The 17,269-nt window shown below is 44.5% G+C and overlaps 1 protein-coding gene across 1 annotated transcript in view; it reads left to right on the top strand.

Moving 5' to 3' along the window:
* The window catches only part of LOC144147089 (uncharacterized), a 293,400-nt gene that overhangs the window by 101,558 nt on the left and 174,573 nt on the right, over positions 1-17,269 (top strand). The window contains exons 10-11 of the mRNA XM_077679136.1: positions 1,595-1,751; positions 15,873-15,952. Of these exons, the coding sequence (XP_077535262.1) occupies positions 1,595-1,751; positions 15,873-15,952 (237 nt within the window). The remainder of the gene's footprint in view (positions 1-1,594; positions 1,752-15,872; positions 15,953-17,269) is intronic.

Raw genomic sequence — 17,269 nt, 5'->3', positions numbered from 1 at the left:
TATACAAACAGTAGGTTGTTTGGACCTCAACCTACCTTTTTACGCCCCATAGTGCATGTCGGGACACCATCATGTCATAAAAACGTTAAGTGATGTGATACAATACTTTCGAGTCTTCGGCAAGGTTATAAAAACTGTTTTACAATCTTCTTGCATAGGAGTACATTCTTCATTCTATCAGCTATGAATGATAAATATCGGCGTTTTGAAAGCTTCAAGTCGTTTTTCAGCTTCAAACTAAATTCATTTAGTTTAGCTTATAAACTTGGACTTTGTGTTGATCTAAATGCGTTGTACATTCTAGCCTTTCTTTTTATTGACGTGCGTAACTCTTTTGTCATCCAAAGTTTATCGACACGCTGTTTCTGCCTTTTGGATGGAACGAACTTGCTTGTTAATGAAATTATGTTATCTTTGAATATGGTCAATAAGCTCTCTACGTCTAGGTATTGGCTGCAGTCCCCAAAGGACGGCATGAAAGAACGCAATTCTGCACTCAAGGAATCATAATTTCCCTGGTCATATAAAGGACTTTTTCGCGGACACAGTCTACTATTTCTGACCCCCCTCAACATTATGTACCAGATACATCTTAGGAGTGGCCAGGATCAGCGTGAGCTGTTCAAATTAGCTTTCGTTCCTACTGAATCTGTGGCCTTCGTAACCCCTCATAACCAGAGGCTTCGTAAGCTCCGGTGAAGCAGCATTGATCAAAGATCGGAACTGGGCTTCATACTTGTCATTGTACGCTTTGTGCTGGTGGCATTCAAAAAGAAAACTAAAAAATGTCAGCGCCTTTTTGACGAGGCTTTGACCTCGAGCTGCCCTGTCCTTAACGGCAAGTAGTTCTAAGATTACAGTGATGCTGTCAGAGGCCATGCATCCTAGAGAAAAAGAGCATTCCGCTCAAAAGGATATTGTCCCTGCTCGTTGCATCTAGGCCAATGAAGAGGATTAATTCTGTCAATGCTACGTTCGTAACGTTCGTAAAGGAAAAGATGTTCTTCAAATTCGCCCAACTCAAACAAATTGTACTCAAAACAACGTCCAAAACCGGAAAGCGTAGCATTCATTATTGTATAAATTACAATCATTTACTACATAAATTTATCATATCGGGCAAATCTTAGTTTTTACAATTCGAAAAGATGATACCAGCACTTCCCTGCTGTTCAATAATGCGTTATTACAATATACTCGTTCAGAGACTTCATTTCATTATTTGCGGAGACGGATTTTGTTTCAAGAGTTTCCAGGAAACCATATCACAATGCAATACCTATAGATAAAGGAGATTTTCAGAAAAAGTTTTTCTTTATTTGCATAGTTCTTGTGGCTAACATTTTGTTTGAAAGTTGGTGGATTCTCCAACGTCGCTTTTAAGCGTAAGAGCACTTGCATAACCGAATTAAGGGAAGAGAAAGTGTAGAACGTGATATGCGGAGACACATGTAGCTGCTCATTTATTTAAGCCGCCGACACAACATCAAATTTCCGGAAAGTTATGTTCACATACAAAACCCGCTGAAAGATTCAAGGTAAACATTGTTTGAACGCGTCGTCATATAGCTCTCGAATTGCCATTCTATTTCAGTTTCCTACAGAACAAGTGGAGAGCCTCCTTGAGCCGGGAAAAGTTGTCGACGTGAACTCAGACGGTGACGCCATTGTAGAGTTCAGCGATGGCCGTGCCTGGAGTATCCGAACAAGTTTTCTACAAGCCGTCGAGGGCTCGGATGCATGGGGTGAAGGTAACGTTGTGTCAGCTTTGCCATCCTTACTTTAACCTCTCTGCAAAGGCGCTCCATAAAAAACCTTTTCGCAGAGTAATGAAGTAAATGCTGCAGTAAAATTATCATAAACACAAAATACAACCAGTTGCAAATGATGTATGTAAGTAATATTGCAATCCAAGAAATCTGGGAAGTATTTGATGAGTTCGACAGTAATTGTACCCTTGTGGGCGTTGGCTCACTCTCCTGGAAAGCTGCGGGGAATTGGATATAATGTTCGCTCTACATGTGGAGGAACAGTAAACCTAACCGCGTAATCTTCTCGAATGGGGCGGAGCGCTGTCACGGTTCCACTCCTGCAATTGTGAAGAGTAAACCTTCGCAGCTTCTCCCTCTCTCCTGCACGAAAAGTACAATTGCAATTCCATTTTTTTCCGTGCGTGAGTAAGCATGGAGGTGCACATCTGCCATTCACGCACGCCAATTCATCAGCGACGTTTTATTTGCATACCTATATATTATATAATGCAGTCACGTAAAACAACTCCCGATTACTTCCACCGATCATTCTAAACGTGCAAGTATATGACTTCGCCTAATGCTTTCACGCGCCGTTCAGTGACATGAATGAAGCAAGCTTGATAAAAATAAAAAACATAATTTCTCTCGGTTCATTTTTGTTTCTTTTTCCTCTGCCATAGGTTTGTTAGACATTTAAAAAGTGCAAACCATGCATCATGAAAGGTCCGCGCCAATTTCAAGGGCAGGCGCCGGCAATTTCAACTCACATTGCGCGCAACACAGTCCATGTAAAACATGCATGCGTGCGAAGACACGCAAGACGTCGCGCGGCTGTCGGGACGATCTCTCATGTTTACGGCAAAACCCGTCACAGGCGGTATCCGGAGCGACACCGGGCGGGCTACTGACGATGTCCCGCCAACAATACAGGGCTGCGCTTTGAAAACACTGTGCTACGCAAGTGGTGGAGTGAGGGCATATTCTTTCAAACAGTCGCTTCAAGCAATAAGGGAAGTTGGATCTGCCCTTATCGTCATTTTTGTCACAGTACGAACGCGTGCTCGCTAACTGATTGCATGTCTTTGCGTCAGCGCTAGATCATGAACACGCGAGCAAGCCGATATATTCGCGCGTGCGTGCGTGCGTGGAACTAGTTTTTCTTTCTGATGAACATGAGAGCTGTGGTGGCGCGGATGCCGAAACCGGCACTATTTGCACTGTGCACCGAAGCGCTCCCTGTTGCCCGGAACGGATTCCCGCCATTCTCCCCTTGAACTGGGGATCTTTCGCTGCTATGATGACCCTGGAGGTATTACGGGACGAAGAAATGCTGCCGAGAAATACAGGTACTGTTTAACTAGTTTTTTTTTAGTATTGACCAAGCAGAGTTGCTCTCTAACTTCAGTCCGCGTAAGCGGTTAGATCTAATATTTTCGTGACTCATTGGAACCGTTGCGTAGATTTGAAGGTAGACTTTTTACCTGTGTGCAAACAGCATCAATTGTTGCACCACTTCAATCCCTTTGTTCCGTAAAGTGTTGGTATCCTAGCCGGATGTTTTTGCCAGCCGAATGGTTTCGCAGGTAAGAAGTACGGTCACGCGAATAGTGGCAGCGCTCTCCCGGCGGCTAGGTTTAGAGTGGCTGCCGTGCATGCAGTAGCTGTGGATACGGGCTCGGCTCCAAATAATTGTATACAATAACTTGAGTGGTAGGGGTGCGTGTAGCACTGGATTACAATTATTTTAGTGACGGCCATGTTTACAACATCAGACTGAAATGCTCTCGACTCAGGTTTTTGGCGCTTCCATTGATGACAGGATGGACGAAAACGGGACTTTTCTGGGCGTACACGCCGCACTGTTAAGAGGTAACTACATGCACCTACGGCGGCGAGCGAGGCGAGAAACGTAACTCAAAGGGTACAGCAAAAAGGTATTGTGGGCGACTCAGACAAGCGAAAAAGATGATACACTGGCCGCCTGCGGCAGGCGACGAGCCCTCGCCGTCCCGGGCTTCTTTTTGCTGTTCAGCAGCCGCCCACAAGCGAGCGGCAGCGATGAGAGACGACAACGTAGGGCATTGGCGGAAAGGCATTATTTTTTTCGCTGGTCGCTGTCGTCTACACTATCTGTTTGTTGTACTCATTGAGCTCCGTCTTTCGCGTCACTTATCGCGGTTGCCGCATGTGGTTACCGGTTTATTGTTCGAGTGTTCTTATCGTTAACTAACGAGCCTATGTGTTGTCATCAAATGTTGCGATCAGCCGCGTATATGCATCAGAAGCGTACTCGAGAATGCAGAAAATAGTAGCCATGCAATATTTCTAGCAACTAGCAATATTTTCCCCCTGAGCTGGTTAAGGTATTATGGACAGCACGTTCCAGTCGGCTGAGGCCGACAAAATGCAATGCAAATTAATCAGGGATTACCTTACCTTACCTTACCTTACACACAAATTACCTTACACAAAGAGTTACCTGTATTTTAAATTTTATGCAATGTTTTTATACCGATAACGATAGTAGGGTAAACAATGCAAGCGCCGAACATGTAAACATACATGCCATGATTTGAAGCGCAACAAAAACACACTGACGAAGAACAGTGTAGACGGGACAGGCGCTAACTTCCAACTACTTTTATTCGGCTTGTAGATGTCATGAAACATGCAAATGGAAGGGAGAATTAAAATTTTCCTTAACTTGTTGAATGTCTCTGTGAATAAAACATTGTTTGCTGCCGCACAAGTGCTAAAAGCACTATGAAACGCACATTTTTAATGAAACAGACTCGCATTTTGCGTTCATGATCTCCGTTGTTCTGTTTGAAACAACTGAGGTGGTAGATCACCCAGCTGCATTCCAGCCACAAAAAAACTTTCCTTTAATCGAAAAAAAAAACACAACATTCAACTTACAAATTTCCCGCCATAGTGACACATGCGCGATACTATTCAAGTGATGCGATTGAACAACCTCCCAGTCTTGCTTTTTGGTTGTGGCTTAGGTCGGCGCCGCCAATCGCACAAATACAATTCTGTGACATTATAGAAAAGTCGCTACAAAGTGGCTGTGCAGTCGAAAGTTTTTAATGTGTCCTGATGGTTTGTTTCAAGTTGGCGAAAAATTGGTATTGTTGTTATCGGGACAAAAAAGCCTCTTAATAAACGGAACTTGTGTTCTGTTTCCATGGCCCTTTAAGGAGTGGGGTTGTGTTATGTGAAGTAACGATCAGTTCCAAAAGGGGTTTTCAAACAAAAGGGGGTTTTCGTTTTTCACGCTGTCAGATTTTGTTGAGATTAGGTCTTTGACGTGGCATACATTTCGGTGTATACAGTTCAAAAATGGCCTGCACACATTCGTAGCAATGAATGAACAATGGGGCATGTCAGACATACCGAGGGTTCTAATAGCAGCAGATAAAACCATCGATACAATAATCCTGAATAGTCAGTTCACCTTCTATATTTGATTAGGCTGGCTATTGGGCCCATACCCCCTGCTGCTGGACTATTCCACTTCCTGGGCATAGGATGCAAAGCATCTGGAGCAGTAGTATTCAGTTCCCGAGAAACTCGTTGCAACATTCGTGTCCGGCCAAAGCAATGGCAAACTGAGTGGGTCTTTTGTTTCTGCAATGAAAACTTTATTACTCCAGGTACACACCCAGACAACTCCTTGTTTTGTAAATATCTTGTACTGTGAATCAGAACTTGAAGCTTAGCAAATGGGAAGCCAGTGTAGCGTGCAGTTGCGCGGAGTGATGGTCTAATTACATGTTTCTTCCAAGGAGGTGTGCGGCGAGGAATAAGCAGAAAGCGTAAAGGCACGTGCAATAGAACAGAGATACAACGACTGTGCCTGTATCCAAGGTCATCGCACATTCGCATCTAAACTGGTGACTACGCTAAGCAGCATTGCATTTTAATACGCGTTCACTGTTCGCTATCAGCCCATTAACTAATGTATCAACCAACAAAATTACTTAACGTTGTTCAACCTCGTCATTTTTTTTTATTTATAGAACTTATCTTTGCTGTCCCACTCTTTCTGCACATGTAGGAGTCAAGATAAGACGCTGCTTGCGCGAAGATTTTTTTTCTCTAGAAAGAGCCCATAGGTCTCACAAGGAGTGGCCGTGGCATTCTAGACACTTCACCTCACAGCCTTGGACATAGGGGAAGGCGTCGCATTGTTTTCTGTGTTTTGGCCGTTCAGTGTGCCGTACGCCCCAAAGGCAAAGCGCACTTTCTTGCTTATGGAGACGTTACTTCAGCTCAAGCCCAGTTCCCTGGTCCCTACAGTTTTGACCGCTGCCACAAACATTACAAAGCAGTCAGGTCGAACGTGTTTGTCTTAAATATAAGTTGTGCTTTTTCTTACTCTTACTAGCGCGAGCTGCATTCTAGAACCACCACTACTAAACAAAACAGCGGGAATGTTTAATGCTGTTTTCTATTGTACCACCAACATATATCTATTGCAGAGTTTTTGTGTCAATATCTTTTTTATCTTATTTGTGTTTATGCCATATTTTAATGTGTTAATACTATTTCAAGCTAAATTGATTTTAGTCCCAGGTTTTTTTTTCCAAAATTAATTTGTAGATGTTTTTATGCATACTAAAAAGTAGCTGGATTTTCTGCCTGGGTGAAGCACTCACTAATGTACGGAAGGCCATTTTGTTTTAATTTAATGCTGTTACTTTTCTCCCACTGCCATATTTCGACATTAGCGTTTCGTACTAATGCCTGTTCCTATTTATTTGTGGTTGTTAATGTCATTTTTATTGACTTAATTTAATTTTTATAATTTCAATGTTCTTAGTTGCTTTGCTGCATTTTTATTTGTGAATTTTTCTCGAATGCGTCTTAAATTGAGGCTAGGTCTCCATCTGTATGGAAGGGGAGTAGGAACCGTTTTTATGCTGAGAATTTTGAATTCCAAATAAATTTCTTTTTGTGTGAAAGTGCAGGATGGCCGGTTGTTAGGTGATATCTTCTAAGAAAATAAAGTCTGAGTTCGTTTACCCTTCTTTGCCATGTTGTAAAATTACTCGTTCTTGCTGTTTGCTTTTAACTGTCTACTGTACCGGCCTGGAGAGGGTGGGAGTGGTGTCAGGCAGAGCGAAAACACGCTGCCTCGCGGGGAATAGCAGAATGCTCTAGGGGCGTAACGGAATGCTTTCCAAGATTGTGTAATAGTACCCTTTGCAGAAGTCGGTAACGCCGCAGCCAATAGCGCTTATCCACTCTTAAAGGGACACTGAAGTGATTTGTAAACATTGCGGGATTACTAGCGCAAATTGTAGTCCAGAGTCCATATATAGGCCATTTTTCGACAACTCTGAATGCGTTTACGGGAATTTATTTAGTAGAAAAATCAATTAGAAAATGCTATCCTTCTCTCTGCATCAACGCCCATGTTCTGTGGCGTTTTAGTGTGACGTCAGGAGGAGATGACTTGTCTTGACTGCGCTACCGCACGGCTCGTCGACCTTCCGACAGGGTCAGTCGGCCCAGCGTTTAGTCTTCCGGCTGCCGACGGCTCGTGGCAGTTTGTTCGCTCAGTTGAAACTAAGCCACAACACGTTTGTGAATAGAAGAATGTGCCTCTCTTTAGTTTGTTAGTTTGTACACTGTATCAAGCTCCAAGTCCAGGTCGCTCCACCCAAGCGCTGCACAAGCGCACATGCGACACTTCGCTGACTGGTATGCTAGTAGAAAATCTAAGGCCGATTGAAGGCAGGAGAAGAGTCAGCGAAGTCAATAAAGGTACTAAGGAAATAAAATCAACTGAAACTTTTACCGCACAGCGTAAAACCAGGGAGTAGGAAGCACTTTTTTCCGCTGGGAGAACAAGCACAGCGGTCATCAGCATGACCACACATCTTCAAACGCTTTTCCGTCTAAGAAATGCAATTGCTAGACGTGAGATATTGTGGAAATTCGTGGGACGCTGACTGCACGAACGCTGTCATACGCAGTCTGTCGTATTCATTTTATTGAGAGTATTTTATTGAGATGACCTTATTCAGCTGAATAGATTTTAAACTTGTATTATCGCAACGGTGGCAATAGTTACAAAATCACTGTAACCTGGTTTTTCGTTTAAGACGAACGGTAGTAAAGAAAAAACAAAGCCCTCGGCCAAGTGGTCTGGAGCCCTAGGTATGTTATTTTGCAAGTCACAAGTTCGAATCCCCGAGTGTACCTTCTCTTTTTTTTGTAAGTTGACTTTTTCGTTTTCAGCCGATGTTTTCTATACTGAGTTCACCATTTTTGGGGCGTAGCGTTCACTCGTCCGCGAACTAGTTCACAGAACACGCACAGGCTGACACTGACGCGCTAGCGAGTTCTCGTTCACGTGCTGTTGCCATAAGCACCGACTGCTTGGGGGCAGTGGGCACAGGCTAGAATCAAGAGACCCTTGGCCTGGTGCTAACACGCTTTTTACGACACAGGTATGAGTCAGGCAAGCTCTAAATATGGGGGGAAAGCGCATGCCATCTAAGCGTCTGCGGTGACGCGGAGGGCGTTCATCCACTGCGTAGGCTTCGGCTAGTGATTGCTACGATTCCAAGCCGTCCTGAGAGGCCTATATTAGGCATTTTACAGCGGACAACATGGCAGAAGCGCGGTACGACGATTACTGATATCGAGAATGCCCATCCAACGATGACTTAGGATGTCAAGCATGTTGTTTTACAGATCAGAAACCGACACTTGTTTGAATGCTGATATTGGACATCGCCCAATCCCTATTAATCTCCTCCCGTCGTGACAGCCTTTAGTTGGTGCGGCCGCCGCAGACCGCGCATGGTAGTTTTTCTTCTTTCGCGCTTTATAAAACAATTACCGACTTATCAACCGGATAAACGATGAAAAGTGTGTAATTTGAGCCTGTCTACGCAGTGCAAGCAAAAAAGGGGGCTTGAAAAATTCACTTCAGTGTTTCTTTAAAAGGGGGGGACGGAACGCTACTTAAAGATGGTATTATAATTCTCATACAAGATTCAGATACTACACCTCGAGGAGAATTAGTGACTAAATTACAAGAGGAGTATTTAGCCGTTCGTTTTGGCGGAACACGTGCCACGGCCGGGAATAGTTTCCCAATTCTTGAAAAATGAGTTAATTATGAGACAGTATTTTTTACTCCTAGACAGCACTCGACTTCTCAGAGTGTGGAAAGCAGTGAACAACTACACCAGTTTGCGTAGATTTTCGAGACATGCAGTACAGCAGATAGCGAAGTTTTTTTCGTCGCTTTGTAGCACAGAACAAAAGAAGTTACCTTCTGGTACAGCTTATAATTGCCAGCCTTCCTTGCTTAGTTGTGAGAATTGTGCTTATATATTCTCAGTGAAAACCATGTGCCATTATACTCCCTTAAGAGGAATGATCAGTGAATCGTTCTAGCACATAACATAGAGGTGGCACAGACTTTAGAGGAAAGGTATCACCAAATAATATTTCTTCCACGCACCCAATCACACACTTTTATTTTGAGCATGTGATCTTAAAAATAGTGCCTATTGGTTAATGACCTGATCGAAAATCTTGACCAAGTAATCAGACTTACATGCTTAAAGTTTAAGTTATGTTTTCATGTTGAAAATGGGCCGATTATGAAGAAATCTAGTCCAAATTCATACCCAAGTTAAGAAAAGCATGAGCATAATGTTTACATCATGTTTCGAACGACGTGCTACTTTAGTGATGACAACGTGCTCAAAGCACCCACATAGACGTTCGTTTTCCAAAGTCTTCCACTATGGACCTCGTGCACAGCTGCCGTTTCAGCGGAACACGAGGCGCAACCTAGAAACGACCGCGACGTCACCCCCCCCCCCCAACAATGGAAATAGAAGTCTGCAGGAATTTTCAATGATACCTTCTAACGAAGCTATCAAAACTGCGCTGAAAATACGCGAAAGCGTATTTAATAGTATTCATATATTCCAATAACCGCTACCTCTTTATTCGAGAATATCTTCACATAACTCATTTCAGCGCATCTGAAAATGAATTTATACCGTCTATTCGCTAACAAACGCTGGCGACACTACACGGCTAAAATCCTTGCGACGCCGCTGCGCACAAAGCACAGAGTAGCCCGAGAAAAATTAAAAAGTACGTAACGATAGGTGTGTTTATTTCTACACCGAACTCGGCGTGCGACATTAGCGAAAAATTTGTGCCAAACAAAAAAAACGTATCAAGCGGTAATTTTGTCTCTCCCAAACCAGCCATCCGGCGTGACGATGTTTGAATATTCAGTAAACCCTCGCTAACTACAACTCGCACCTCTAAAATATCGGTCAAGTCAAAACGTTTTTCTCGCTTTGCAATATATCCCGTGGGCGCCTTGTATTTGCTGTTTCATCTCGAAACGTTTTTACGGAAAACCACGGATATCTCGAAATGTTGACAGAGAAGACACAAGCCAAAGTCTGCTACAGGCAGCTGGTACGGTGTTCGTTCAAACGCTACCCTCCCAGTACGCGCCAAACGCGGTATGAACGGCAAATTTGCGTGGAGTTCGAGCGGTACCCAGGCGAAAATGTCAACATGAATACGACAGACACCCAACAAGAATTCCTGTCGTACGACAATTTTTTTTGTAGTTACGACAGAAGTCCTGTCATTACGACAAAGCCATCTGTTGTTACAACACACATTTCTGTCGTAACGACAGAGTCAATTTTCTCAACGACAAACATTCCTGTAGCCACAACAGAACTACATGTCGCCACGACAGCCATCATGCTGTCGTGACTATAGCCAGCTGTCGTGACGTCTCTCGTTACAACAGGACTACGACAAAAACGCTGTAGTAGCAAAGCTGGACATCAACCTAGTATACTAGGTCGATGTCCCGGTTACCGGATTGCTACCCGAAGCCTATATCCTCGAGATAGCTGTGGGCCACGCGGCTGATCATGTGGACGAAGAGGATCCTCGAGATGTGCCTACAACTGCAGAAACAAGAAATATGTTACGCCTGCTTCGCAGCAAGTTAGAATGTAGCGGTAGCGACCAGCAATTGATGCTATGTAATAAACAGCTCACGAACGCTTTTCCGGGACTAGATACCAATGAGAAACAGGTGTGGATCACGGAGTTCTTCCTTCCCGAGTAATACAAACTAACTAACAAAAACTAAATAACAAGAACTAAGTTCCTGTGAATTGTTCTGTCTCTAATAAGGAAGCATTTCTGCGTAGCGGAGCGTTTGTTACCTACACTAGCACGTGACCACAAATTTTCGGTATTTCGATTAACTCGCAACTCCGCTTATCTCGAAATTTTCGGCGGATATTACGACTTCGAGTTTACGATGAATTACTGTACATCGAAACTATAAAATGGAGCATCGCGCGATTATACAGGGTGTTTTCGTGAACACTTTCCGAAATTCCTGAAGGTAGGCTTTTCAAGAAAATAGGAATTCTCCTAAGAAACAAGCTATCAGATTCGGCGGGCGTCAGCAGTTATCAGAAACATGCGAATTACATAGTTAATTAAGTAAAACTGTGTGATGGACTTTTTTATTAGCGAAGTTTGGCGGTTATTGCCAATCGCGAGTTTGTAGCCACAGAGACGACGATAACCAATCTGTTTTTAAAGCAAAGAAAAATACAATCTGTAGAGCCGTGCAGCCCGCAAAATCAAGTATTTTTCCCCAATGAAACCAAAACGCACCGCACATGGTGCGCCAGAAGTCTAGTGCAAACGCAACATCCGCTGATGACGTGTTGCAATGACTGTGTCGCCCAATGCAAGAAGGCTCTGGGGATTCCCCACGCTAGGGAATCAGCTGATATCAACGCAATCGCGTCCTGTATTTTTTCAATGATCAACGCTCGCCTTATACCACGGCTAGCGTTATGTTTTCTTTCGTTGGTAGGCGCAAGAAAGAGGCTAGCCATTGCCCACAACACGGTCGCCCGTTTCGGGCGGCCTTGTGGGCGTTGGCGACAGTTTTGCTTTTCTTTTTATTATTGTCTCGACCACATCTGACGTGGCTATCAGACTTGCAAGATGTGAAACGTCACCATCCGTTCATTTTAAATGCAGAGCATTTCTTTAACTCACGATGTCACCCATTCTAGTTGTCCATCGTCGTCCGCACCCCTCGCCCTACACTATATAAAAAAATAATACTTACCGGCGCCTGGTTCCGATCCCACGGCCCTGCGGGCGAAACGCAAGGTACATGGTGCTCTACCCACTGCGCCACAAAGCCGACACAAAATGAAGGGCTACGAACGCGCCTTATATCGTTGACTCATTAAACTACGTCAAGAAGCTGCTGATACAACGCATTCACTACCTGTGGGCGGACGCGAGGTACATGGTGCTCTTCCCACTGCGCCACAATAATCATACCCACCTGCTAATAAATGATGTCATACCTACCTGCTAATAAATGATGTCACATGACCACGTAATTGCGTCTCCTCATTTAATTACAATACAACAACCAACAGCAACAATTGCAACAACATTAACGTAACGCAAACTACTTAACGTCGTGCGCCCCCGGAAATGCTCTGCATTTGATCGTGCGCCTCGCGAGGGGGATGTTTAGTTTCCTGCCGCAGCAAGAACCAGGCGGCCTCCTGCGCAGTTTTTGGCGCATACCCACTTGGGGGATTGCCCAGGATCTTTAAAGTTAAAACATGCTGGCTGGACAGGTCAGACTTGCCGTTACTGTGGCTTTTTTTAAAATGCAGAGCATTTCTTTAACTCACGATGTCACCCGGCGTTGGTGTCCCTCGGCGTCCGCAACAGCCGTTCCAGGTGCGCCCTCTCCCCCACTCCTCCTCTCCCGCATCACGCTGCCCTCCTCGCTCTCAACAACAGGTCCGCACCCCTCCCCCTACACTATATAGAAAAAATACTTACCGGCGCCTGTTTTCGATCCCACAACCCTGCGGGCGGAACGCAAGGTACATGGTGCTCTACCCACTGCGCCACAAAGCCGACAGAGAATGGAAGGCTACGAACGCGCCTTATATCCTTGACTCATTCAAACTACGTCAAGAAGCGGCTGATACAACGCATTCACTACCTGGGGGCGGAACGCGAGGTACATGGTGCTCTTCCCACTGCGCCACAAAACCGACACAGAACGACAGGCTACGAACGCGCCTTATATCCTCGACTCATTCAAACTACGTCAAGAAGCTGCTGATACAACGCATTCACTACCACCAACTCCCCAAACACTAAACGTTAACGCAATACACCCACCCCCTATGCGACGCATTTACTCGAGTCCCCCTCGCGGGGAGATGGGCCCTTTTTTCGTTAGGTGTATCTGCTGTTTGTTTATAATCGCTGCGTGTTAGCAAGCGCATCAGACAAAGGAAAGGTTTATTTGCTGGGCGAGGAGGGCTTTCGTGGCTGTGGTTGCGTGCTGAGGATTCCTAGCTAGGGAAAATCGTACTTACATTTTGAATTGGCCGCCACATTCATTGAAACATGTCACCAGCCGACGTTGCGTTCGCTCAATACTTCCAGCGCTCCTCGAGCGCCGAGTTTTGTTTTTGAGCAAAAAACAACGGCAGGATTCCTCGCGCTACAGGGCTTTGAACACCGACTTTTGTGTTCTTTTAAAAACTGATATGAAATCGTCTTCTCCGGGGCTACAAAATCACCATTGACGATAACCTCCAAACTCCGCTAATTAAGTGGTTCATTACTAGAGTTTAATTACCCACCTAACTAATGTGCACACCCTTGATACTATCTGGCGTCCGCCGCAGCTAGGAATCTCCTTCTGAAGAGGCTTTCTTTTTTTCTCGAAAAGCCTATTTTTAAGAATTTTTGAAAGTGTTCGCTGAAACACCCTGAATGCGTGGTTACATGGCACTTAGTCATGATGGTGAAAACATAAAAATATGCTCTAAAACAACAACACCAGTAACGTTAACTTTTATGAAAACACATCGACACGACGCTAAATAGATAAACGCAGCAGCCCCAGTGGGAGACCCAATCCTGTGATTTTATTCAAATCACTATCAAATGTCTGCCCAATTAGACTTGGAGCTTGCTCATCTTTCACACTGTGTTCACAAAAATAGGAGCGAGACCAGCATGTTGCAAAAAATACTTTCGCTCACAGAGACAACTTCGGGAACAAAACTACGGAAGCTTGCATGTAGTTGCACGAACCATCACTTATAAAGTGCTCACCTTTCAAGCCACCTCTGCCATTCTGAACAGCCTTTTTTTTCTTTCATCGCCACTGCGACTGCCAGGACAACCGTATCTCAAAAACAAAATAAAAAACAGTTAATCTTTCGTGCCTTGGGCCCCTATCTCTTAGGAGAAACTTCATTGCTGGAGCGAGTAAGTTATCTCACACACTTTTCGTTTCCTCCTCGTAAGTGGGGTCACTAGTTTTCGTCAGGTTTTTATTTTTTAATTCCGGCGGCGTGGGCGGTGTTTACGGTGGATTAAAGCCGAGTTTGAAGCCGCTATCAGTGACGTGGAGGACGTTGGCGTGCTTTTTAAGCTGAATTGCTTGCTCGTTGCCCATGCGGAACTTTTTCCTTTTTTTTTATCGCGTTCGGTCAACCCAATGGCTGGAATTAACTCGTTCTTACGTTGGCATCCCTATTGTCCCAAATGCGATGCTACAGGACGTTGTGTTGTCTCGGCAAGGGTTGCCTATTTATATTCAGTGACGCGGCTCTGAACACACCACAACAATGGCGCCACCATACACAATCACGACCCACTGAATGTCTCGCAGTTTAAAGGTATGTAAAGCCTCGGGAGTTTTCACAGACTCTACAAATACATAAAATCCTAGCCTTAATTAAAAATAACGAATGCACAAAAAGAATCAGCGTTCCTGTATTTCTTTCTGCTTTGTCTCATCTCGTCCACGGGGCACATCTCATTTTATTGCATATAAAACACAAACATAAACAGTTTTATTGAAAGTGCACATCTAGTTTTAGTGCTGGAGACGACAAACAATTAGCCGCGTATCTGCTCCTTCCGTTGCAAATGTCATCAAAAGATACTAGTCTTTGTAGACATTTGCCAAGGAAATGCCCCCCTTCGCTTTCCCGCTCACCTCTCATGCTGTTCCTGTTCCGTCGCGCTCATCCCAAGGTAAACACACTAAAGGTTTGCTCAAGGCGATTTGAATTTATCTCGTTACACTGCTACAGGCGGAGTTCCTCGATTCCAGCGCTGCAGTACGGCGGAGACGCGCGTGAATCGAGGCTGCCGACTTCAAGGTTTATAGAACGGCGTTGCCGTGCTCCACGTGCATTCCAAGCAGGACGTGAAACCTAGCTATTGGAACCTTTCTTTGCTGTTGCCGCGTGATTTCTCATATGCCGCCCGGAGGTGGCGCGGGCAACAGCAGGCGGTACGGGTTGTCCTGCAGTAGAAGTAGAATATCATTTTCTATCGAAAAACCAAGCATCCACGAATTTTTTAATAAAGGAACACTGTAAATATCCATTGTGTACTAATTTACTGTCTTATATTTGCGTAATGTCTTGTTCTTGTTCAACAAAGTTGACAAGTATGAACATATAAACCGGGCTTAGACGTTTACATTTGGCTCTCAGTATTTAAGACTATTGCGCAGTAAGCATTTTACTTTGGCCGGGTGGCTTAATCGAGTTACAGACAGACAGACAGACAGACAAACAGACAGATATACAGACAGACCAGAATCTATGGGTTTAAGTAACCCAAGAAAGACTATCGTCTTTAAAAGCGCAACGGGAAGGTTCTGTGCGGTTTGACGCTTTCGGGCAACCGAATTGCTACGCGTGATAAATTGTGCGATTCGAAAATTAGAAATTATGCCGACTTCTCTGACGAAAGGTATGAACTTTACACTGGTCAGTAGTCTCCATATTTCTACAGAGGAACATATTCAGGAATCTATAAAAAAAGCGAAATGTTTAAAATGTTGGCTTGGAGTGAGCTGCATGTCTCTATGGTCAAATGTGAACGACGTTTGAAATATATGTTAGATTCAGAAAGCGCTAAACAAACATGTGAATTAGCGAAATCTCGTGGAGCCCAAAATTTGTTTTTATATTTGTCGCCCACTTTTTGTTTCTTTTGTAGGTAGGCCATCGTGTTCTTCTATGGAGCTTTCGAAAGGAATTGACCGCTTGATCAACCACGCCCGAAACCGAGGGGATGAGGTAAGGTCGGAAGAACCAATGTAAAAGCGAACACGTATATTAACACCAATTCAAAGGTAATCCTTTGAGCACACTCTGCATAACCGCAGACATTTCGCAAGAACCATGAATATTTGATGGACATCGTCTGTTCATCTAGATAGCATGAAAATAGACACGGTTATTTCGCAGCAGTTAATTGCTTATGCGCATTTTAGTCACTTTGGAACAAAGATTTCTCGAATGTGTTGTGTACACACAAAAACTGCCAAATGCAGCCAATAGAAAATGTTTAAGAGCAACAATATTGGACAGTTTTCTAGTTTAAATTTAATTCTGGCTGACAATGTTTACAATCACAGTACATTCAAAATACAACAACGAAGTACATACACACTGCTGTCAAGGCAAGCGAGTCAAACGGCGATTACCTCATGCCTGTGTGGGCCTTGTTTCCTGAAAGTTTTGCATTGATATGTAGCATTTGAATATAATAACACATTGCTTTAATGCATGCGGTCATAATTACACAGCCACTTTAAAGCACACTTCAAGAACGGGATATAATTTTGCACACTAAACAAATAAAAAACCAAATGAGAAACTGAATGTCACGTCAATTCATCCAGTGGACAGGATGCACAGAAAAACCGTCTAATTGACGAGGACTGTCTTTCCGAGCACACCACAAGTACGTAAACAGTTAAAGAAGTGTTCTATCGGTTCCAGCTCACCTAAACGTCGTGGAGGATTGCGTCGCCTCACGTTGTAGCATATGTCTGCCTGTTCGGCGTAGAAATCAAGGCGACGGTCGCCTCTCGTAGAGGCTTGCAGGAAGGGGCCCAGCCGTCGCCGCCAACAGCCAAGGGAGCGTAGCCCTAGTTGCGTTGTGGAGCTGGCGTCGCAGCGTAGCCCGAATGTCCCCGCCTGTAGCATTAGTTAGTAACCCGGAGCTGCCGACGGTGCGCTGCCGCGGGGTCTCCCTCCAGGATCGCAGCCTGGAGCTCAAGGCAGTAAGCCTGCGGCGTCGTCAGACCCCGATCACGCTGGGGTCGGTTCCAGGAGCGTCGCCTGGTCTTCTTCCTTGACCCCACGCTCGCCTCGTTTCTCTTCTTCTTCTGGTCTCGATGTTCATTTCCTTGTTTGCCCACTTGTTACCTTCTTGATTGCCACATACTCCTTGGGAGTTTTTGGCGCATACACCTTCGAGGGTTTCGGCACATACCCGTTCGGGGGGTTACTTGTGACAATATACCCACCCCTTTTAAGCGTTTTTTCCCTAAAAACGGCTCACTTTCCCAACAAATCATGCCCGCTTTTTTAAATTGAAGGGTCTCT

The sequence above is a fragment of the Haemaphysalis longicornis genome, unplaced genomic scaffold, assembly GCF_048455015.1.
Source record: "Haemaphysalis longicornis isolate Haplotype H1 unplaced genomic scaffold, Haemaphysalis longicornis Haplotype H1 scaffold_7, whole genome shotgun sequence".
Classification (NCBI taxonomy): domain Eukaryota; kingdom Metazoa; phylum Arthropoda; class Arachnida; order Ixodida; family Ixodidae; genus Haemaphysalis; species Haemaphysalis longicornis.
This window is presented reverse-complemented; position numbering and strand designations above follow the sequence as displayed.